The following is a 24949-nucleotide window of genomic DNA, read 5'->3' as shown; positions in this document are numbered from 1 at the left end:
TCCCGTTAAGAATCCATTGTGTTCAACCCAAGCATCCATTGACAGAGGGGTGGACAAAAAAATGTGGTCTATCTAGTACAATAGATTATTATTCAGCCTTAAAAAGGAAGGAGATTCTGGCACAGGCTGTAACATGGATGAACCTTGAGGACATTATGTGAAGTGAAATAAGCCAGTCTCAAAAGAACAAATACTGCGTGATCCTTCTTGCACGACATAGCTCGCCTGGGAAATTCATAGAGGCAGGAGGAAGAATGGCGGATGCACGGGGGCTGGGGGAGAGGAATGGGAGTTAGTGTTTCGTGGGTGCAGAGTTTCAGTTGTGGAGATGGATGGTGGTGATGGTTGCACGACAATGTGAAGGTGCTTAATGCCACTCAACAGTGCGTGTAAAAAAATGGTTTAAATGGGCCGGGAGTGGTGGCTCACGCCTTGTAATCCCAGCACTTTGGGAGGCCGAGGTGGGCAGATCACGAGCTCAGGAGACCGAGAGCATCCTGGCTAACACGGTGAAACACCGTCTACTAAAAAAAATACACACAAAAAAATTAGCCGGGCGTGGTGGCGGGCGCCTGTAGTCCCATCTACTCGGGAGGCTGAGGCAGGAGAATGGCGTGAACCCGGGAGGCGGAGCTGACAGTGAGCCGAGATCACGCCACCGCACTCCGCCTGGGAGAGAGCGAAATTCCGTCTCAAAAAAAAAAAAAAAAAAGAAAAGGTTTAAATGGTAAATTTTAGGTGTCTTTACTACAAGAAAAAAAAAAAATGGAATTCATAGTATTTATAGTATTGTACCAGAATCTGTTTGCACAGAAACAGTTAGTAGCATTATTTTTCTGCATTTTTTGTTTGTTTATTTCTTTTTTGTTTTTTTGAGATGAAGTTTCGCTCTTTGCCTGTAATCCCAGCACTTTGGCAGGCCGAGGCATATGGATCACCTGAGGTCAGGATTTCGAGACCAACCTGGTCAACATGATGAAACCCCGCCTCTCCTAAAACTTTGCATTTCTTAGCCTAGCAGTCAGCTGACCTGTACATACCTATCACAAACCCATCCACATTTCTTTAAAATATTAGAAATCCAAACTTAACCCTGCTTTCCACTGGCCTGTGGCCTTCAGATTGAAGGAGAGTCGACTAAGAAATCCCCACCTTTTCCCAGTATAACTACTTTGTTAAAAATCTGTATTTTCCTAAAGCCTATAATTATGTTTGCCTCCAGGGTACCCAGGAATTTTTTTTTAATAAACAAAAGAGCATCCTACAATTATCGTGATGATTTGTTGAGGGCAGGCCAAGTTCAGACAGGAGGCTGACTCAGCTCTGGAAACTGACACACACGTGCTAGCGTTTTCGATCCTGGGGGCACCCGACAGCGTTTAGGGGTCAAGAATTAATATTAAGAGCTGGAGAACTAACAGATCCACATAGATGTCCGCTTTATACTGCCAGCAAAACGGGACAGCAGCTGGGTGGGATTTGGCCTTCGTGAGGCTGGCGGCACCATCTGTGGGCCCTGCCTTCACGAATGACTCTAAGTAAATACCTCCAGCCTGCGTGCACTGCAGCATCCGGATGCCGTAACCTGGTGCTGCTGGAGCCACATGCAGCCGGGGCCGGCGTGGGCAGAAGCCGGCGGAGTTGGAGCCTGTCGCTCTGTCAGCCCTGATTTGCGGGCTGAGCCCAGTTTCGTGGCCCTGCCTGTAATCTCCCCGAGTTCAAAGAGTGCTTAGCTGCTTGTCTTTGTCAAGAGCGCAGTTGGGGATCTTTTATGTGGAAGATGTAGGATTCTCGGGCGGACTTTGATTATTTATTCATCCCCCTTCGTGGGTGTGTGATCGCGCAGGCACCACGGAGCCCCTTGTCCTGGCTGCTCTTGCTATGAAATTCATTGAGCTTTAAAGCCCTTTGAAAGTAGCTTTTTGAGGGAGGGGAAAAGTTTTTGAAGTCTTGTTTCTCTCTCCCCCTCTGCAGTGCCGCAGCATCTCTTGCCACCCTTCCATGCGCCCTTACCGATTGACATGCGACACCAGGAAGGAAGGTACCATTACGAGCCTCATTCTGTCCACGGTGTGCATGGGTAAGTCCTGCCCTCTGCCTGCTGCTCCTGGCGTGCAGTCATCTGCCATGGCTGAGGCCACAGCCTCAACCACATCTCCTGCCTCTGTCTGTCTTTTGGGGGTTCCTGATCTACATTGTCCTGAGCGGGCGATCACCTTTGCCATCATGGCCTGGGACCCTGTGTGAGCGTGTGGGTGGGCAGCATATAAACTCCAACCACCCCCAGCCCACATCACCATTTCTAAGGCTCTGGGCTTCCTTGGTGTATCTATACATGGTTTGGAGCTCTTTCCTCATCCACGAAGTGGGAATCCTCTCTAGGTCTAAGATCCTGTGTAAGTAAAGTGATCTTAGGTGTATGTTGTTCCAGCATAATAATTCAGAGCATCCTTTTTCACTTCGTCAAGTCTCCCCCTTTGACTAGTAAATTGTATAGTCACCGTACTTAAAAGGACAAGCTCAAAGTGATGCTTTGGGGCCCTTCCTGTTCCTAGCTTTGAGGTCCCCAGATAGAAGGGGTGGGGTCACCGTGTGGTCTCCACCTGCCTAGCCCTGTCCCCGTCATACCCACCTGGGGCCTCTAAGCCCATTGGCTGGTGTCATTTTCTTGACCTTTAGCACTCAAAATCTTGATCCCTGGCTATCCTTCCAGGAAATAAGGCCCCTTCTTCTCCCTACCCCCGAACTCTCCGCTGCTCCCCATACCTGCCTCCAGGATAGCTCTTGCAAAGGTCAGCCAGCCCTAAGACCCCTCTCAACCCAGCATCTTCATGCCCACACCCTCCGGCCCCCTCACCTGTTCATGCCAAGCTGCTTCTGTGGTTCTGTCCCGTGTCTCTGTGCCTGGGGCTGGTTGTCTGCCCAATGTGCCTGGAACCTCCCCCTATCAGGCCACCTCCAAGCCTCAACTAAGGAGTCACCTCCTCAGGGGCACTGTGATCCTTCACACTGAGTGGGGGCTGCTGCCCTGGATCCACAGGATCATCATCCATTTTTGCGCCTGTCTCCCAGCCGGCTCCGAACTCTCCTCCCACCTCTGTGTCTCAATGGCTGACATGAATAGGTGTACAACCAGTACTCGCTGAGTGGAGAGAGAGCCTCTCCCCGCCCGCCACCTATGAAGGCACATCCTCCTGCCTCTACCATCTCCCATCCCAGTGAAGTCAGTCAACACTCGCTGGGCCCTCACTGTGCTCACAGCATCGTGCCTGAGCAGAGTCCTGTTTCAGGACACCCACTGCCTCCCCAAGACGGAGCAAACCTGGGACTTTTCCTTTCTTTTTAAAAATTGTTTTACTTTTAAATGTTTTACTTTGAAATAATGAAGGTTGTACAAAAACAGTTCCAAAAACCATAAAGGCTTTCTTGTATATACTTCATGCAGCTCCTCAAATGTTGGCATCTTACGTAACCCGAGATGGACAGAATGCGGTTAACTCACCGGCAGAGCTTATCCACATTGGCTCAGTTGCCCGCTAGTGTCTTTTTTACCCAGTTCAAGACCCAGTCCTGGACCCCACGTGGTACTTGGTTGTCGAGACTCCTTCATCATCTCCTGTCTGGGACGGTTCCTTAGTCTCTTTTGTCTTTCATGACCTTGGCAGTTTTAAAGAGTACAAGCCAGTTACTATATAAGATGTCTCTGGGTTTGGGTTTGCCTGATCGATGCTGTTTCATGATGACATTGGGTCATGCATTTTGGGAATAATACTGTAAAAGCGATATGTGTCCTTTGCAGGCGTCCTGTCAGGAGGCCTATGATCTTCAGGCTTCTCATTGCTGGAAACGTTGATCACTTGGTCATGAGGCTGTCTGCTGGCTTCTCTGCTTTAAAGTTGTCCCATTCGTAATCAAGAAGTATCTTGTGGGGTAATCCTTAGAGGATATGGAAATATCCTTTTTCTTATCATATTTCCACCCACTCACTTACACATCCATCGATGCTTCTTGCCAGAAACAGTCATTACTAGTGTTTGCCAAATGGCGATTTTCTGTTTCTATCATTTTGTCCACATTTAGTGGTTGGAATTCTCCTGTAAGGAAAAGCTGTCCCGCCTCCCACATTTCTTTATATATTTGATTGTCTATTGTTATGCAGATGGTGCATGGTTATTTATACTCTGTGATTATCACTATTTATTATGTTGTTCCAATTGTCCCAGATTTGGCCATTAGGAGTCCTTTCCAGTTGTCCTCTGTGTCCTGTTGACATGTTGGGAGCTTTTTGTTTTATTTCAGTGCGTGTACCTGGTTCTCACTTGACTAGGATCCGCCACAGCAGCCTTGTGTCTGCCCGGTGGGTGTTGGGGTGACTTCCACCCTCTGCTCACCTCCAGGGCGCCTCCACCTGCAGGTGACTGAGGCCACAGCCGGAGAAGCCTCTGGAAGGTGCCTGTGTTTGGAACTAGTTGGGCCACCCAAAAATTGCTCAGTCGGTGGCGTCTGAGACTCCTGGGAGCACCCAGGGAGCTCGGTCCCTATTTGGGAGGGGGTTGCTGTTGCTGATTCTTGCTCACGAGTCATGTTTGGCTGTTTGGTGACACGGATCCTGGGCAGAGCAGGCCTGCCTCAAAGTGCTTCCGGCACAGGATGTTGGTCAGGAGACCCGGGCAATACTGAGAGCTTCGTGCAGAGAGAGTCCATGCTGGACTGCTTCCCCCTGCAGGTGAGTGTCCTGACTCACCTCTCCCTACACACCTGAAGCGTGTAGAGGCACCACCCGAAGTGTAGGAAGACCCCAACAGTGATGACCACCATTCCTCATCATAACTGACCTTGTGAACAGGCCCTGCTATAAATGCTTTTATGTGTTCATGCCATTTAATCTTCTCAACAACCCAAAAGAGAGTCATTTTGTGTTTTTCCATTTTACAAATGAAGGAGCCAAAGCAGCACAGAGTGGGTAGATGACTAACCCTATGGCTCACCCACTTTGGAAGTTAGAAATCAAGTTCCAGCCCCCTGAGCTCAGGCCCTCCATTGCATGCTGACCTTCCTTGTGGGAGCATAAGTATGGACCACGGGTCCCTCGGGTGAGTCCAGCTGAGCCCTTCTTGACAGCACCTCAGCTCTTCATTAGGGCACTGCCCCGAGTCCAGTCGCTCCCAGAACCCCTGGCCAAGCAGCAGCAGTGCCCCCTGCAAGTCTGTTGTGGGTAATGCAGATCCTCAAGCCATAGCCCCGTCCCACTGAGTCAGAGACTCGGGGGAAGGGGCCTGTGTCTATGTATGCCATGCTTTGCAGGTAATGCAGCTGCAGACTCTGGCTTGAGAGCCCTGGCTGCAGGCAGAGCCCCCTCTGAGAAGAGGGACCCTCAGTGCCATCCTTCCGTGTGCAGGTGGGAGCCCTCAGCCGGGAAGGGGCCTGGGTCTTCACCAGGCTTTGCTATGCTCCAGCTTTGGGTAGGGCCTGCTTCCTTCCCTGGGCAGTGAGGGTTGGGTGTGAGCAGAGTACCTGGAAAAGGGGGCCATGGATGCTGGCATGCAGCAGGGAGGGGTGGCCCAGCCAGAGGCCTGCAGGGACAGCCTTGTCCCTCCTGGCCTACTCAGCTCTTTCACTAGTTGGATTCCTGAAGAGATTCCTAAGGCTGCTGTAACTAATTACCACAAATTTCATGGCTTAAAACAATGTAAACTTATCCTCATATCGTTCTGGAGGTCGCAAGTCTGAAATAAGTCTAATGGTGCTTAAAATCAAGGAGTTGGCAGGGCTGGTTCCTTCTGGAGGCTCCAGGAGAGACTCTGACATTTCTAGGTTCTGGAGGTTGCCTGCATTCTTTGGCTTACAGCCCCATCCTCACACACGTCACCTTTTCCCTCTTGCTCTGTCCTCACCTCACCTTCTTCCTGGTCTGTGGGAGTTTTCTCCCCTGCTTCTCTCTTCTAAGGACACCTGCCATTGCCTTTCGGGCCTGTTGGGATAATCCACTTGTGGCTCCCATTTCAAGATCTTTAAAGTAGTCTCGTCTCCAAAGTCCCATTTGCCATAGAAGGAAACACTTACAAATGCCAGGGATTAGGGTGTGGGTGTTCTTGGGGGGCGTTATTCAGGTTATTTGGGATCACTGAGCCCCAGTGTGGAGTCTGGCATCAACCAGTAGAATACAGTAAAGCATATTTATAATTTGCATGAGTCTGCAGCAGGCCAGGCATGGCCCTGGGCCCTGGTGTATTGTACTGGTGAATCTTCCTGATTGCTCTATGAGATGGGAATTAAGCTTCATCTTGCAGATGCAGACATTGAGGCTCAGAGAGGCACAGTGACTTCTATGTGACATCCCTGCAAGGTAGTTACTTCTGTGAGGGCAAGGAGATGAGGCTCTGGGGTGCAGATCTCCTCCCCAGCCAAGGAGGGCCTAGTCTGGTTAAGCCCCAGTGATGGGCAGCAGCATGGTGTTCCCAGAGCCCTCCATCCCTACCCCGTCCTGCTGGGGTGGGCTGCCAGCAGCTCCATACTATCCTCAGGACAGTTGATTCTGGCCAGGCCGGATGGGGGACACAGCAAGACCCTCAGGGCTGGCCCTGGGCTCTGGCAAGCCCAAGCCCTCACCTCCTCCGCCCCCAGGGCCCCGGGTGGGAACCAGGACAAAGCCTGTGAGGAAAATGGCCCCGTGGCTCTGCTTCCATGATGAATGTGGTTGGAGCCTGGTGGAGCATCCCGATCCATCAAGCCCGTGTTGTAGCCCGCTTCTCCCTGCCAGCACCAAATGTGTCTAATTACACAGATGTTTGCACAGCAAATGAGGTGCGGTGTCATCTCATTTCGGTGTCAGCTGAGCCTGAGCCTCTGCCTGCTGTCCTGAACTGGTGACCATTTCGTGGGTGTGCCCACCACTCAGCCCTTGCACCTCCTGCTTTCCACTGTTCAAGCATGAAGACCCCCTCCCCGTTCCCTCTCAGGATCCTGATAGCTCCAGGGAGGGTGCACCTGGTGTGTGCAGGCTCCAGAGAGGTGTTCCCCTCACTCTCTCATTCTGCCCTGACCTCTGCCCCTCGGGAGTACCTTGGTTATCACCCAAGAGCCTGCCATCGTCAGTTCTCAACCCGCCAGGCTACCCTCCCTGGGACCCATTGCTGAACCCCATAGCCGTGGTTAACATGAATTAACTAACCTCAGCTCTCTCATGTGTAGAAGGGCCAGATTCGCTGAGACAACCCACAGAAACCAGCCAACTGAGTTATTTTGAGAAGGAAACAGGGTAATGTGAGTAAAGCATCTAGAACACTTTGGAAACATGCAATGGATATGAGCAACAGTCATGATCATTGTTGTTATCCTCCCTTGCTGATTTGAGAAAGGGGCCGTGGCAGGCTGGGAGACTGGGTGGCAGAGGCCGGCCACAGCATGTCCTTGGGAGAGTGGACTGTCCGGGGGCTGCAGCGTGGAAGGTGGGGGATGGGCTGAAGGAGTGTTGTGGTGCGGCGTGGGGAGGGGATCTTTCTTTCCACCCGTTGAGGAATTTGGACTTCCTCCATTTGGCAACCAGGAGCAGCAGGGAGTGGTCAGATTTATTTTCAGGCAACTACAGGAGTAGTTAGGGAATGGACAGGAGAAGGATGGGAGCTGTGGTGAGAGGACCTGCCAGAGCTGCTACAGTGGCCCTGGGGAGAGGGGAGCAGGACCAGGGCTGACCACCCGACTGTAAATAGGCAGCCGCACGTGGGGAAGGCAGGGCATGGAGGTTGGCGTGAAGATAGCCACGCAGCCCAGCCCGGCTCGGTGGTCTCCTCACAGACACCCACGCCCACTCCTCTACAGAGCACCCTTCCCAGTCACTTAAGGTTCAAACTCACAGCAGGCTTGCATGGCTTACTGATGCTCGCGTGGTTCCGGGGGAGGAAAGTCGCCGCCCGTGGACTCCTGCTGCAGTGTCTTTGGGCTGCGCAAACCACAAGGGATGGGGAGACAAATGGGGCAGGGGTGTGATTGCTGGTCAAGTAAAGTTCTCTTGAGACTCCCATGGGGACATCCCTAAGTCTCCAAGAGTCCACACAAGGGTGAGAAGAGAAGGCCGGCTGTGAATAGAGACAGACACCCCCAGCAGGCTCTCCAATCTTGTGATGCTAATAGGAAAGAGAAACTCTTCAGACGACCTCTGGGCCCCCTGCCTCCCAGAAATAGGCTTGCCAGGGTGTCATGGGGAGCAAGGCTAAGGTGTGACGAGGAAGGGTCCCCTAGCTGGTGCTCCCCATTTCCTCGGTGTATGTGGTCACACAAACATGAGTCCGGCCTGCCCTGGGCCAACATTAACTTGTGTCCTGGGGGGGAATGTAGAAGTCCATGCTCCTGGTTCGGGAGGGTGGGGTGGACCTTCAGCTCCCTATGTTGCTTTTGAGGACCTTTCCAACCCTGCCCTGCCCTGCCCTTCCCTGGGGCTTCAGAAAGGACCAATTTCAGCTGCTTTCCGCCCAGAAGGGCGTATAGAAACTGCCCCGTGCTGCGGTTCCCAAACCTGGCTGCAGATCTGAACAAACAGGGTACATCTTAAAGATGCCCATTCTCAGGCCCTGGCCCCAGGAGTGCTTGTTAACTTTCAGACTAGGGTGAAACCCAGAAATCTGCTTATTTACAGGTACCCACAGGCCAGCGTTTGGGGACCGCTGCAGGCCCCCCAGCTTGCTTGACCTTCGGGAAAGCAGGCCCAGAGCTGCTTGTTGTCTTTCTGGACTCATCACTGACAGTGCCTCACCGCCAAAACACGGATTGTTAAAAATCCCCTGGTTCCTCATGATAACCCATTCACAGACAAGTCCCTCCATGTTGACCTAAACTTATTCATATTCTCAGCTTGCAAAAGGCAGTGAGTGTATGGGGTGGGAACAGCTGCAGTATCTCAGCCTTCCTTTCTCCTCCTGCCTGGCACCCTCTGACCTCTGACATCCATGACTCCACCCCCAACCTGACCACTGCTGATGGCTTCCTGCCGATCTCTTGATCCTGAGCTGTAGTTGGTTTGCATTGCATTGGCAGTCACGGCCCAAGGCCACCCTTCCCGGAGGAAAGACGAGAGGGCTCTTGCTGGCACAGATGGCTCAGGGTTGTAGCTATCAACCCAGGCCCAGGTATGTTAGGGCAAGAGAGTGAATGCCAGCTGGTGGGCATGGGGGCCTCACCTCCCTTTCATCCGCACGCTTGGTCACGCACAATGCACATTACCCAGGGCCTCCAGAGACGGCATTAAGAGTGTCTGCAGCCCCACTTGGTCCCCGAGACTGCTTGTTAATGGGGATGTTTAGCCCGGTGTCGGTGTGCTTCAGTTAAGAGAGTAGTTTCTTTGCTGCTACAGGGCTGAACTCATGAACTTTCCAGTCTGGGGGGATTTGAAGATTGCTTTTTCCAAGGTCAGTGTCCCATAAAGACTGCACCATTCGCCATGAGATTAATGAACACAGCAGCCTGCTCAGCCTGTGACTCACCAGTGTCATCCTGGGCCCTTATGACTCTGTCCTCAGTCATTCACTGAGGCGGGTGGGTTGAGCAGAAAGATATTTTCTTCTTGATTCTTGGCACAGCACCCGAGGTTCACGATTCAGAGGATTGGCTTTGTTTGTTTTTTGGGAAGAACCTTCTCCTCCCTCTGCAAACATGCTTCTTTCTTTTCAGAGCCTAGAGGAAGGAGGAGACTTCCGAAGGGCATGTCCACCTGCCCCCTGGGATGAGATTGCTGGGTGGGCCCAGCGTCACTCACCAGGCAACTTGTCCCTCCTTTCCACATGGGTCCACACTGCCTCTCCATCTCCAGGGAGCTCTTCCTTAAAACCAGCTGTTGTTGACCGCTTCTTCAGAGCAACTGGACAGCAGGTAGACAGGGAGCCCGGAAACCCTGGGTCCAGGCGATGTGTCGGGCAGCAAACCCTCCTTCCACAGCTGTCTGAGGGTAGACTGACTAGATGTGGAGCCTTGGCTCACTGTGATGTAAACGGCCCTGAGACCCCATCAGGCAGGCCCCTTCCCCTCTCTGGGCTGTGGGATGCTCGGGTCAGACCAGCAGAGAAGCAGTAGCAGGAGTCTGTGCCCAGCCCCCGGCTCATGTCATGTCACCCTCCCTGCAAGGAAGGCAGTGCTCTCACTCCCACTTCATAATTGGGGAAACTGAGGCTTGGGAAGGCTGACCGCCTTTCCAGTGATACACTCCTGGTGAGTAGCATAGATTACTTACTGGGCATTTTGGTCCCCCACCCCTTGCTAAAATCTTCCCCAGCTCTGAGAGCTTCAGATTCCCAAAGCCAAGAATGCACTCGCTGGGCTGCGTGGGACAGACGCTCATTTATAATGGAATCTGGTCTGTAAAAGTTTAACGAGGAGCGTGTCTGATAAGATGGCCTGGTCTTTGATCTTTGCTGAATGCCAATCCCTCACAGAAGAGGAGCTGCCTGGCTCTGGGCTTTGGAGAGAGCCGTGGTGGTCAGCCAAGAGCAGGAGGGGCCGGGGAGTGGAGCAAATCTTAATGTGCTGGCCGAGGCGGGCGTGCAGTCGGGGAGGGGCTGCGGCAGATCGGGATGACCTTTTCAGTTCTCTCCTGTCCCTCAGGGCCCCCACTGTCGGACATTTCCCCTCCATACCCCCAGGATGTAGACAGAACAGGGTTGAGGCCTGGGCTCACAACTTGCCTAAGCTGCTTATACTCTTTTTTTTTTTTTTGAGACAGAGTCTCGCTCTGTCACCCAGGCTGGAGTGCAGTGGCCGGATCTCAGCTCACTGCAAGCTCCGCCTCCCGGGTTTACGCCATTCTCCTGCCTCAGCCTCCCGAGTAGCTGGGACTACAGGCGCCCGCCACCTTGGCCGGCTAGTTTTTTGTATTTTTTAGTAGAAACGGGGTTTCACTGTGTTAGCCAGGATGGTCTCGATCTCCTGACCTCGTGATCCGCCCGTCTCGGCCTCCCAAAGTGCTGGCATTACAGGCTTGAACCACCGCGCCCGGCCTAGCTGCTTATACTCTTTACATCCTTGGGCTTGCTTAGCCCCACAAGCCTCGGTGGCCCCATCTCTAAAATGGGGACATAGTGGCTCCCTGTGTGAAATGGTTGTGAGGACTAGATGGGTGTCTGTGAAGCATGTAGAACCACACCTGGGACATACCAAGTGGCGGACAGTGCCCTGCTCTCATCACTGCCCTGCTGACATTAGAAGGAAAGCCACGTTTCACTGCAGACACCCTGCAGGGTGCTGGGCCAGTGGTGTCCTATTCAGTCCTCCCAACACCCTGTAAGGTGGGGGATTTTCTCCTCGATTCATAGAGGAGAGAACTGGGGGTTCCCAGAATTTAAGAACTCCCCAAGATTGCTCAGCTTGTGAGATCCCACCAAGCCAGAGCTCTTCCCTGTGCCGTGATTGTCCTCAGAGAAGAAAGAGAGTCTCGCCGTGCTTCTCAGGGCTGCAGTGTGTTGCTTCTGTCTGCAGACATGGAAACAGAACAGTAATCAACCCAAAGGAGTTATTCACTAACAGTAAAGTTTTAGGCATTGGTGGGGTGGATTGGCCTTTGAGGTGGGGAGTCCTCTTAGACTGCGCATGTTCAGATTGTCCGCTCAGTGGAAGCTGATGCCACTGCCAGATGCATTCATTTATTCAGTGTAACTCATGGTTGCTGGATTTATTGTATTCCAAGTGCTGTCACTTGAGACCACTCCTGCCAGCCCGAGTCAAGATGTGTTGAGGGAAAATGTGAGCAGTGCCCTGCCCCTGGGGCACTGCTTGAAAAGGTTAGAAATTGCTGCTGCCCTCAAGCCTCTCTCACTGCAGCCAGCACTGCAGCATTGATAGCATGTCTGGTGCCCATCAAGAAGTGTGCTGGACATGTCAGGAGCCCCATCCCTCAATCCTCTCCTTCCAGGACTGCACCTCTGAAATGTACACTTGGCCTGTGCTGCCCAAACAAAAGAGCAAGAGTTCAGAGTTGCTTAACGCAGTGGGGTATGTTCTTAGTACTCGTTCCTCTGAGGACACTCACCCAGGGACCATGTGTGCCAGCCTCATGCCAGGCACCGGGGATGTGGACCCAAGGAGGCACAGTCTTTTTTAATAGAATTTTTATTTGTATAAATGTATGGGATGCAAGTCCAATTTTGTGACATGCATGAGTTTTGTAGTGGTGAAGTCAGGACTTCTAGAGTATCCATCACCTGAATAGTGTGCATTGCACCCACTAATTTCTCAAACTTCATGCCCCTTCCACCTCCAGGAGGCACAGTCTTGCTGCCCACATAGACCCCATGATCTGGTTGGGGAGAGGGCAGAAATTGGGCAAAATGACAGGGTGGTATGCTGGAAGAGGGGTTTGGGGAGCCCAGAGCACCAGGAATACAGGAACAGAAAGCATTTATCAGCAGGGAGGCATGAAAGCTCCCCCCACCTCCCAGCCTTTCCCCAGCCCCACCCACCAAGGGCCCCACCACCTTCTTAGGGTTGCCCTGTTCCAGTGAGGGGCCTCCACTTCCAGGCAGACACCAGTGCCGCTAAGGAGGGGAATCTTCTCAAACCACATTCTCATGAAGGCTTGGTAAAAGTAGCAGCATACCCGCCTCTAAGAAGAGATACATCTGAGCTGCTCAGGATTCACCAGCTAGTTTTGACAGGCATCCAGGAAAGGAAATTCCACACACCACTTTGGCAGGCTGGGCCAGAGTTTAAGAATCTCACTGTGGAGGAGTTTCTATCCAGCACGCCGGCCACCCAGGCCCTTTCTCATCGCTAAAACCCAGGCCTCTAGCAAAATATAATGAAATCTCTCCCACTAACGAAGGCCTCCCCCACAACCCCCACTCCCAAGACTGCACATCTTACTCTCCTGTTTCCTTCTTCCCACCCATGGCTTTAAACCCTTGACTTTCTGGAAGATTCGGTTCAGCAGTGCTCAGCCAAGGGCGGCTTCTGGTACAGACAAAGGCCCCGTGTACTCGGAGGTCAGTGGCGCTGTTCACCTGGAGAGGGCCTAAGCAGGACCGACTCCCCCAGGGCCTCCTCCCCGGACCCAGACACATTCCTGGTTCCACTGGACAGAAGGAGCAAACCCAAGGCTTCCTCCAGACCCCGCACCTCACTCCTCCCCTCCCTACCCCGCTCCAAAGTCTTCACTTTGCTAGGAAAAAACGTCTCCCTGATAATCCCCTCTTATCTTTTATGCTTTTTGAGTTTTCTGTTTGCAAAAGCTGATAACCTTCTTATTCTGCTCCCCGGGGAAAGCTGATAAAGGGTGAGTGAATGAATCAACTGTTGTGGACCATGTGGCTCGATTGTAACCAAGTCTATCTGTATTACCTCCTTTGTAGGCACAATTTTATAACTTAATTTCCCTACCAAAACGTCAGTGTTTACTTAGTAAGAAATCTGCTCTTTGTCAACTGAAAACAGTGATTTCTTTATTACGGCTCTGCGTAGGGAGTGACAGCTGAAAGCTGGCCAGGTCTGGTGTGGTGTCCGGGTCTGTAATGGGAATGGGGTGAGTACAGGTCGAATGTATGGGATGGTGTCTGTTGCAGACGGGGCTAGGGATGGCCTGGAGGGAGCCTGGACAACAGATAGATGTTGTGGCCAAGAGGGCCCATGGAGTGATCATGTAGACGACTGAGTCCCAGATGCTTTCCAGCAGTCACACACGTTCACCACCACCATCAGCCCTGAGTTCCCCACCACCACCAGCCCTGCAGCCGTCCTGCTCCCAGAATCCCTATCCACTCAGCCAACTTAAACCGGAGCCTACTTCTACCCAGCCATCCTTTTAAAAAAACAAATTGGTCTTATTAATTATTGAAAACACGCAAAAGAACAACAAAAGTGGCTGGGTGTGGTGGCTCACGCCTATAATCCCAGCACTTTGGGAGGCTGAGGCAGGGGGATCACCTGAGATCGGGAGTTCGAGACCAGCCTGGCCAACATGGCGAAACCCCGTCTCTACTAAAAATACAAAAATTACCCGGGTATGGTGGTGGGCACCTGTAATCCCAGCTACTGGGGAGGCTGAGGCAGAAGAACCACTTAAACCCAGGAGGCGGAAGTTGCAGTGAGCTGAGATGGTTCCATTGCACTGCAGCCTGGACAACAAGAGCAAAGCTCCGTCTCAGAAAAGAAAAGAAAAAGAACAACAAAAGCATGTTTAAGATATCTGAGTAATTATGACATATACACCCTTACTGTATCCCCTGCTCACTCTAAGTACTGGGGACATGCCAGCATATTTGAGGTCCCATGTGCTCCCCATTCTCCTGCCTCAGGTCCTCCCCACCCCACCATTCTTTGGGATTCGGAGTTTATCACCCCTCACATCTATGACAGTTTGACCTTGTGTCTGACTCCCCTAACAATATATTAATTCGTTTTGCCTTGTCGTGCTTTATATACATGGAATCATTGCGGAGGTATTCTTCGGGAACTTGCTTTCACACTCCACGTTGTTCTGAAGATTCTCCCGCTAATGCATGGGGCTCTTCATTCATTTATTTGGGCTGCTCTGAAGCAGTCTGTGTTGACTGGCATTTGGGATGTGTCTGTTTTTGCTAATTTGAACATGACTGCAGAAACACTTTTATGCCATCCTCTGGGCCCCAAGTGTGGGGTTATTTAAAGTAAATGCATGTCTGGGAACGGAAATGCTGAGTCACAGGGGATTCATGTTCTCACCCTCCCAGACATTGCCAGACTTCGCCCTCTGGTTTTGCCAACACTCACTCCCACCAGCAGAGTTTGGAGCTGGCCTCGCCCCGTATCCTTGTGATATCCTTGCCCCATCACTTTGGAGGTGATAGCCTCTACATTTTCATTTTTGCCAAGATGACTTTTTTCTGTGATTCTAATTTTCTGTTTCCCTTATTACTAGTGAACCTTGAGTGTTCGTTCACATGCTTATTGGCCACTAATGTTTCTTCCTGGGAAATGCCTGTTTGGCTATTTTGCCCATTATTCTATGAGGTCGTCTTTTTCCCATATTTGAATAAGTATTTTGCACACTAAGGTTACTCCTTCTGTGGTTAGCAATATGTGCTGTGAATATCCTCTCCCAGTTTATGCCTGGTCCCTTCACTCCCTTGATGGCAGGTTTGGGTGAAGAGAAGTTCCCATTGTAAAGTAGCTCAGGTAGGTTACCGACATTTCTACTACGGTTTTCCCTACATGTTCTCCTCACACCCAGATGTCTGGTCGGACCTTCAGCCTCTGGACTATGGTGGCTGTTCCCCAGTACAACATGCCCTTGTTCAGCTCTTCTCCCATCTCAGAACACCAGGCCTATACTACTCACCACCTCCATTCCATTCTCTTGTAAGAGTCTGGGCATTGTTCAAATGCCACCTCCTGCAGGAAGCCCTCTCAGATTGCACCAGCAGAGTGGGTGAATTCTTCTCCTCCCACCCCTCTCCCTGCTCCAGCACCCTGTGTACTGTTAGAAGCCTGTAGTCAGTGTCCATTCTCTCTCTGTGACCCCAGAGGTCCTGGCATGGTGATTTGGCCAAAGCACCATTGTGAACTATGGGATTGAGGGCCCGTGATTTTCTGAGCTCGTGGCTGGTCTTGGGAGTGCCTGCCAAGCAGCAGCAGCCTGTCTTACCATCACCATGGCTTCATGGGCACTCACGTGGTCTGCTGAGATCTGTGCACTTGTGGATTCAGAGTAGACCTTGGGAATGTGGGGCATAACACTTGTCAGTCAGTTTGCAGCCACCTGCTCCCTCACTACCTGTGTGCATGTGGGGTCCTGGCCAAGTCTACCTTAGACCCCCAGCTCCCCACCATCAGTGCCATCAGAGGCCCATGCTCAGTAAACATCGGCTGATCGGGGAGAGTGATATGTGGACCCAGACACATATCAGCAATGAACGTCTGGACACTGTGGCCTCAGCTCCCGTGCGCAGAGCGTCCCCATGAGGACAGACTGCCACCAGACACGCAGGAGAGTGCAGAATGACAAAAGACATAGGCTGCGCTTCAGTTTGAGGAAGGGACAGTTTTCCATTGTTTTCCAAAAGAATTTGCTATACGGCTCTTAAAAAATGCAAATCCCCTTAGTACTTTTTGGAAAGGACTTGATTTCTAGAACTTTTTTAACAAATATATGGGAAACAGTAAGCAAGCTTGCCAATGTACAGTTTCACCTACAAAACACAACAACAAAACCCAAACCAACAAACGAAAACCCTGGGGAGGAGATTGAATTCCATCCAGAGGAACGTTCTGGAGCTCTCTTTCTATTTGTCGGTAGAGCCGAGGGTGGCAGGAGCTGGCCTTGCTCTACAGGGAGGCCCCGGGAGAGCAGACACATGCACGCCCTGTCCTGGCAGTAAGAAGTTCCAGTTTGGGGAGGAAGAGAGGCAAGGCGAGCTTTGGGGACTCCAGCTTCCTTTCCAGCAGGTCAGTGGGCCCTGAGGACACCTGCCCAGCATTTCTGAGAAAGTGGGCACCTGGTCCTGAGCAGCTCAGCAACAGCAAAAAGGTCCCAGCTTCTCCACTCTGGAGCTCCGTGGACCCCACCCATGGCCCTGTGATCCTGGTGGATGGTAGGCATCTTGGTCCAAAGGCAGGGCTGGTATACGCAAGCCAGCGGTTCCGAGGCAGGAGGAAATGGCGTGCCGGGGCTGTGTGCTGGGTGGGTTCTGGCTATGGGGAGTCAGTGACCATGAAATCCAGGCAGTGGGTGGGAAAGCCTGCTCCAGAGCCCTGTGCACATGGGAGTAGGAACGCAGGGCTCAGACACCTTCCTCCACCCCAACATAGGAGTTCCCCTTCCCTGCCAGCCTGCGTCAAAGGGAGCATCTCCTAGAACTTGGGTTATTCCTAGCAAATAACATAGGAGCCCTGCTGAGAGTTTAGTCTCAGAAGAACGATGGCAACAATGACGGTGATGTCTGCCACCTCCCTCTAGGCCAATGCAACATGTTTTCCATGACGAGTTCATTTCCTGGGGCTGCTGTAAACACAGTCCCAGAAACTCAGTGGCTTCAAACAATTGAAGGTGTTCTCTCAGTTTTGGAGGTCACAAGTCCAAAATCAGTATCACTGGACCAAGATCGAGGTGTCACCAGGCCGTGCGCCCTCAGAGGCCCCCAGCGGAGACTCCGCCCTTGCCTCTCCCAGCTTCTGGTGCTGCCAGCATTCCTCGGCTCCTGGCCATGTCCCTGTAGTCTCTGTCTCCCTGTCGCATGGCCATCTCATCGTCTGTGTCTCCGATCTTACTCTGCTCTCTTAAAAAGACCCCATGATGGTATGTAGGACCCACCCAGGTAACCCATAATCTCCTCATCTCCAAATCCTTGCCTTAACCACATCTGCCCAGTCCCTTTCCCCAGTAAGTTCTCGTTCACAGGTTCCAGGGGCACAACATGGACATATCTCTGGGAGATCTCATGAGCCCCCCACATGCCTTCCCTCTGCTCCTCAGACAGATTTGTAAGATCACTATTATAACCGTTCAGTGAGGGCACATGCATGCTCCCAGGCAGGAGTGAGCCGAGCTGAGCTGGGACCCACGTCTTCCGAAGTAGTGTCTGTGCTCTTCCCTAGACACACTCCCTGCTTTGTTCATTCATTCATTCATTCATTCATTCATTCCTTCATTCAACAGACATGTATTTGAGCATGTTCTATGTCCCTGGCATGTGCAGGGCCAGGTACAGGGCCAGCGAGTGAACAGAAATGGATACAGGAGACAGGGCGCACGTGAGCTCTCAGCTGAGGACATCTGGTCATCAGCTGAGATGGACGTGCTCAGGTCAGGGGAAGGAGCCACCGAACACAGAAGCACTGCAGGAGGATCCTGACCAGGTCAGGGGAAGGAGCCACCGAACACAGAAGCACCGCAGGAGGATCCTGACCTTGACCTGGGGCTAGGGAGCGCCTTGGGTGAGAGGTCCCTGAGCTGGCACCTCTGGGAGAACAGGGGTTAACTGGGGTAAGGGATGAAGAGGAAAAGGGCATGACTGGAAGTGCAGACATCAAGGGGCAAAGCTGTGAGGGTCAAGCATGGCCTGTGCCAAGGACCAGAGAGTGGCGTACAGGACATAGAGGGAAGAGGCAGGCCCTGGCCACATGGGATTGTGGCCCCTCACCTGCTGCCACTGAGGTCATAAATCACCCTGAGAAGCAGGCACGTGGTGAGGTTTGTAGGCTCATACCCCCAAGTGACTGGACCTCCTTTTCTCTTCATCAGCAACAGCCCTTGGACCAGTCTGGGGGCACCTGGGTCCCTGTGTTCCCACCTGCTGCTGCCGCTGGCCTCACCATGGCCATGCCACTGGTGCTTTGGGACTCAGCAGCGCTGTCTGTTAAATGGGACATGAAGGACCAGTTCCTGCCTGTGTCTGGCCCCACTGACCAGCACAGATCTCAGAGCAAAGCCATCTCTGGCATGCCAAGGGTGGGCTCCTCCTCTGGCTCCGACCCCCTAGTGGGACAGCCCGCCCTGATGGCTGGTGCTGAGTCTGGGTGAGTCAGCAGCCCTCAGCTCCACATTGTTCAGCTTCTCTAAGCAGGCACCAAGGCTGGGGCGTGGGGGCCCCAATCCCTGCACTTCCTTCCCTTTCTCTCACACCTTGAGGAACACGCCGGTTCTTGCCCCCGCACCTTGGCTTAGGCGGTGCTCAGGCCAGACGCCCTCCCTTCTCCCCAGCCCTCAAAGTCTTACTCGTTTCTCAGGCAGAAGCTACACACCCTCCAGATACACATCCCCTGTCATTCTTGCTCCCAGAGGAGCACCCACTCTGAGGGTCTGGCATGCTCGCTTAGGCCCAGCCAGCTGCATGCTGAGTGACACATGGCTATGCAGGGTGCTCATTACCTTGACCTCTTCTTTTCTCTCCCACCAGAAATCTCATGGCAGCAGATGGGGAAGGGTCCTAGGATTTGATGCTGAAAGGTGTGGGCTGGGTCTACCCCACTCTCTGAGCTGCTTCCATTTGCTCATCTGCTAGATGACAGGGGTGAGCACTAACTGAGCACCTACTAAGTGCCTGGTGCTACACTGCATGCTTTCCATGCTTGGCTCATCCTACCTCAGAGCTGCCCCACCTGCAGGCAAGGGATCCTGAGGCTCAGGGCACATAGCACTGAGGCTGCAACCACACCAAAGCCGTGATTCAGACCCAGATCTGTGACTCCAGGGTCCAGGTTCTACTTACCAGTGAGGGTGGCCCCCTCAGCCTGCACTGCCCCAGAATCACCTTGGGGACCAGCTGAAGCTTTGCCTGCCAGGGGACCACCAAGCCAACCTTCTCGAGAACTGAGACAGCAAGGGCGGAGCCAGCACCAGCCTGCATCTGGGTGGACCATTAGAGATGTCAGTGTCCCCGATCCGACTTCACAGAGGCAGAGGCTGGCCTTCTCCTCCGGCTCTGCCACCTCTAGCTCTGCAGCCCTGGGCAAGTCACATGACTTCCTTGAGTCTCAGTTTCCTGGTCTGTAAAATGGAGATAATGAAATCTGCCTTGTAGGCTTGCTGGATGTATTGCACACAGTAGGTGTTCTTTAAATGCTGACGACTTTGTCAGCAGCAGCAGCGTCCCTGTGGCAGCATCCACAGGGTTAACACAGCAACCGTCCAGTGACACCTCAGTCTACTTTATCCATTCTCCCTTTTCCCCTCTTCCTTACTTCCATTCTTCCTTACTTCCATTCTTCCTTACTTCCCCTCGCCACCATGCTGACCCTTGGGCCTCGTCCTGAAGTCCCATCCAAGGGCTTTGCCAGGGATCTCCCACTAGGGAGGGAAGGAAAGAGGGAAGAGGAAGGATCCTGCTAAGGAGAGGCCTTTCCTGGCTCTGCCCGCAACCTCCTGGGGCGAGGACCCAATCATGGCCAGCAGGCCAGAACCAGCATCGGGAAGAAGCACAGGCGTCCTCCACTGCGGCAGAGTCAGCCGCGAGGCCGGGCTCCTGCTCTTTGTTGCTGCTGCTGCTGGTCACTAACACATGCACAGCGCGCGCGCGCACACACACACACACACACACACACACACGAGGAGGAGGGGCTTTGATTGGTTGTCCTACTTACCCAGAGTCCGCTGTTGTGCCTCATGCCCAGACACAGAAGGACATGCCCAACTGCACCCTCCAGCCTCGGCCACTGTGGGCAGGATGTCAGGGACCCTTCCCTGTTCTGCAGGTGGGTGGATGGACAGGTCCGAGCAGCTATGGCTGGGGTCTGCCTTGCAGGGTGCCAGGCCCAGGATCATTCTGGGCAGCGGGAGGCTGTGTGGGTCAAAGCCTGCCTTGACAGGCCTTGGCAGTTCCCTAAGACATAAAAACTTAACTCCAAGTGATTCAAACAAACAAACAAATGTCTTAGCTTATGTAACTGAGAAGGCCAAGGATGCTAGCTTTAGGCAGAGGGGCTCAAATCAAGACACTGGCTCTTCATCTCTCAGCTCTGTTGTTCTCTGTGTCATCTTCCTTCTTGGGCTCTCCCCTGATGGCCTCCAGCAGCCCAGGCTTGCACCCTACCAGCTCAGCAACCCTTGCAGACAGAGAACCAAAGACTCTAGCCAAAGCTGCTGTGGGATACGTTGGTCAGCTGGGCTCAGGTCACGTGTCCCCTGCCCAGAGCAGCAGAAAGGAAGTGGGTTCAATATAGACCCAGCCCAAAGCACTCTGTGGGCTGTGCCCTGTCCCTCAGGCATAACCTTCATACACACACACACACACACACCCCACAGCTCTGTGCTCCAGCCTTTCTTTGCACATGCTGCTTCCTTTGTCAGTAATGCACTACCTCGTGAACTCCTATTCATCCCTCAAGACCCAGCCCTAATATCATCTTCTCTGAGAAGCCTTCCTGCACCCTTCCGGGCAGAGTTAGAGAATCACTCCTCTGCCGGAGCCCTTATCATACTGCCCAGTAAGTGCCTGATTTCATGGGTCTGCCGCTTTCCCCCTGGGCTCTGAGCTCCCTGCAGGTCATTAGGCACAGCCCTGTTGGGAGTGTGAACACATATAAGAAGGAACAACCGATGGCTCAGATGAGCTCGGAGCTGGACTGAGGGGAGAAGGCAATGCATAGGAGCAGTGTCCTGAGCTGAGAGTCCTGCAGAAGGGCTGGCTGTGCCGCTGGTTGATTGTGCCATGGGAGTGTGTGAGGGTGTGCACATGTGTATCTGTGATGTAGGAGACTGTGGCCATCTTTTAAATTGAGCTCATGCAGTTGGCTCCTCCTCCCATCCTAAAGGTTGTCTCTTTGAGTCTCTGCCCAGCTGTCAGAATTCAAGGCCTGGTTGGCCACGGCTCACACCAAGGCTGGGTCCCTGCAGTACAGCAGTGTGGAAATGGAAGAAGAAAGGGAGGTTGCTGCTGGGGTCGGCCTGAAGCGGTGGCTCAGACTTTACCAGCAGGCGCCTTTCCTGGTGAAGTCTCCATGGCTTGGTCATCTGTTCACCAGCGCTAGCAACACCCAGCATGATGAGACCCTCGGCTGCGGCCTGGGATGGGGGCAATTGTCCAAGAAAGAGGGGCGCTGGACCCTGAAGGACCTGCTGTGTGGTTTGGCAATGCTGGCGTGTTTCAGGGCTGCTGGGAAGCGCCCTCAGGCCCCACATGTTGTGTGATGCTGGCAGTTCTGCCTGTTCTGGCCCGTTCCTCGGGCTGTGTTTGGTCTGTCAAAATGACCACCTCTGGGAACATGTGTGCCCCTGGATCCTTAGTGGTCATCACAGCACAGTGGGGTGGGGGGTTCCAGCTCCCAACCAGAGCAGGGTGGGATTGTGTGTGATGACCAGGTAGGGGTGGGGTGGGGAGGGGACCGGAGGCAGAGAAGGAGCTGAAACAATGGGGAGAAAGCTCTCCTGGCCTCCCTGATCCTGCCCACACCCTGAGCCCTGCTCGCCACCAACCAGCGTCATCAAGAACAACCACTTCCCTGCCAGGGCACAGGCAGGGGCTCCAGCCCAGCCACCTCTGGGTTGGTTATGGTTCTACCACCTGCTATCTGAGCACCCTTGGCCAAGGGACCTGGCCTATCTGGGAGAGTTCCCATCTGCGAGATGGGCATGAAGTGCCTGTGTTGTGAATGTTTTATTTGAATTCATAAAGGAAATATGTGCATGTGCCCTGCCGATGGCTGGCACACAGTCAGCCCTACCCTGGGGAGATGCCAGATAAGAGCATGGCTGTGATCTTACTGGCCCTATGCAAAAGAGACATCTCGGGAGGCTTCCTGGAGGAACTGTCTAGACAGTCATAGATGGCTACGTTGGCCAATGGGCCTGTTGTCTCAGGTATTGTGTGCCCTGGGTTCCCCAGCCAGCAGACACTCTATATTCCAAGTTGGCTTGTTGCTGAGGAGGGAAGGAAAGGGAGTTAATGTATATAAAGCCCCTACCAGGTACCCGGCCCTGGTCTTTTCACACTACCCTGGTGAGGCACCAGAGAGGAGCAGCATTCTGGCTGAGGCCACACAGCTAAGCGGGAAGGATTAGCGAGCCAGCGCCCTCGAGGGGACAGGCAGTGCCAGGTGCAGTGTCCTGCCCCACCCCGCTGCATCTCGGTAGCGTTTGTATCTGTCTCCAGGGGATGGCTCTATGACTCAGATCCCCCTCTTCCAGGCCTGGCACTGCAGCCTTCCCTGGCACAGGGGAAAAGCAAGGGTTGCTCCGTACCCTTGAGTTGGACCTGTTGTGGGGGCTGGCCTGTGTCTCCGCTGCCCCTGAGAGAACCTGTTCTGGGGTAGGACAGTGGCCTCTCCCAGTTTCCTGTCTGGTCACACCAAGGGAACAGGCAGTCCTGGACAGCGGTGCTGTGATGGGGCGGGCAGCGCCTGGATGAGGGAGTCCCAGCCCGGGAGTGAGGCCTGCTGGAGGGGCCTCCTGCTTGCCTCTTACTGGCCGCACAGCATGGAGAGTGACTCCCCTGTCTGGACGCAGTGTGCTCGTGGTCAAGTGCAGTGGTTGGTGCCATTTTTCCATACCCACCTGTGGGGCACACAGCCGGTGCTTACTTCATGGGGACTGCCATGAGGATATAGTCCAGGCGCCCCTGCAGAGACCCCTGGACATCCCTACAGAGCCCAGGGCCTGGGACAGGAAGAGACTGCCCTGGGCTACACCTGGGCTCCTGATTCCCTTGGTGATGCACGTGGTGGGAAGGGGGAGGTGGAGTCTACCTTCCCCGAACCATGGCAACTGCACTGTGGAGACAAAAGTCCCAGTTCCTCCATGTGTGACCCAGGCCCCACCTGCCACCTTCAGGCCCAGCTGCCTCCATGGCAGCCCCAGACAGTGGTGTGCATGTGGCCGTGACAACACCTCACTCCAGGCCTCTCAGGGGAGGCTCACCTGGCCAGTGGGATCTGGGTCACCTTGGCCAGACTGGGCCTGCAGTGTGGCCTCACCAGGTAGCTTGAAATCCCCACGTGATCACTGGCTTTCGCAGAGGGACTCAGCTGTGGTTGGCACACCCCACAGGGCAACCCTGGTGCCAGGGAGGCTGGCATTCCTGGGACCTAAGAAAGCCACCTAGGGCCACCGGCATCTGATCACAGGCTACTGTGACCTCAAACCTTGGCTGGCATCCTGCAGGCTCTGGGAACCTGCTCTGCCTGGAGTGTCTGGGGAGGACCGAGGAGTCAGGACAGGAGGCACCTCAGCTATTCTCCCAGCCTGTAGACACCCTACATTGTGCTGAGCCGCACTCAGCCTTCCAGAACTTGTATCCTTCAGCCCAGGTCCGCCCCCAGGAGCCATACAGAGGTGACGTCCCAGAGCCTTCTCTTCACAACCCGCACATCCCGTGGCAGGAGTGAGTGTCATCCTGCTGCAGTCACAGGCCGGAGCCCACAGGACCTGCCCTGAACCAGGGATGCGTCAGCCTGGCCCTACTTCTCCTCTCCCGGGCACACGTAGCAGCCCCTTCCTAGGCTAAAGCTATCTGTTAAGCCCCCCGCATTTCATTCCGTTCCCATGCACAGGCACCCGCCTCTACAGGCAGGCTGTGAGTGAGAACACCTTGAGGTTGTGACTTGTGACTTATTCCACAGTCTCCCTCCCATGGTGCTCAGTGGCTGGCACACAGACATGTGGCTGTCACTGATTCTGAAGGTGCCTCTGAGCACCTGCATGGCACCAGTTCCTTGCCAGGTGCTGAGCATGCAGAAGTGCCTCGGACATGCCCTGCAGAGCCCGGGAACCTGGGAGATGCACCTGTCAGCCTAAGCCTGGAACAGTGCTCCCTAGGGGAGCAGAGAGAAGGGATCTTGAGCCAAGAAAAGGGGCTTCAGGAAGGGTGCCACCTGCTGGGTTGACAGGGATGAGGAGTTTGCCGCCACAGTATAGGGTGCAGGAAGGCATTGGAGGCCGAGGATTGGCGTAGGCAAAAAGACAGAAGCAGGTTCATGGGATCTACATGAGCAGAGCAGTCACGTCTGCTGAAGCTAGACAACCAGGCCGCGGAAGACTCCCTCCAGGCCCGGTGCAGCGGCCTCCCAGGGGGAAGTTTGTGAAACCCAGATGTGAGGACATCTGGATGTCACCTGTTTGGGTCCTGGTTTGTACTGTACTGTAAGCCCAGTTTTCATGCACTATTGAGCATGATCGGTAATTATCTCTGGTCTGCTCAGCCAACAGACAAATCATTTCCTCCCTGAAATAACCGATCCCAGCAGTGCCCTTTCACACGTCCAGCGACAATCCAGTGTGAAAACTGTGAGGACCTCCCGGGCACTGCTGGGTTAGCCCTCAAAGTGTGGTTCTAACCCTGTAACAGTAGTTCTCCTTTCATGACTGCCTGCCGTGTCGCTGGCACAGTTCTGGGGACTTTCATCCTCACGACAACCCTATGAAAAAGACCCTACTGTGATCCGAGTTCCGCAGATGAGGAAACTGAGGCTCGGAGAGGTTACGGTGTGATTCGGCTGGGATTCTAACCCAGGCTTGTCTGATTCTAACACACTCTCTTTTCTTTGCACAATATCAAATTATGGACTG

General features: G+C 53.5%; 1 protein-coding gene across 1 annotated transcript in view; it reads left to right on the top strand.

Moving 5' to 3' along the window:
* GLI2 (GLI family zinc finger 2) overlaps positions 1-24949 on the top strand; it is a 261564-nt gene that overhangs the window by 193484 nt on the left and 43131 nt on the right. The window contains exon 3 of the mRNA XM_007964688.3: positions 1975-2080. Coding sequence (XP_007962879.3) covers positions 1975-2080 — 106 coding nt within the window. The remainder of the gene's footprint in view (positions 1-1974; positions 2081-24949) is intronic.

The sequence above is a fragment of the Chlorocebus sabaeus genome, chromosome 10 (assembly GCF_047675955.1).
Source record: "Chlorocebus sabaeus isolate Y175 chromosome 10, mChlSab1.0.hap1, whole genome shotgun sequence".
Lineage (NCBI taxonomy): Eukaryota > Metazoa > Chordata > Mammalia > Primates > Cercopithecidae > Chlorocebus > Chlorocebus sabaeus.
The sequence above is the reverse complement of the archived record's forward strand: the minus strand, read 5'-3'. Positions and strand labels throughout refer to the sequence as shown.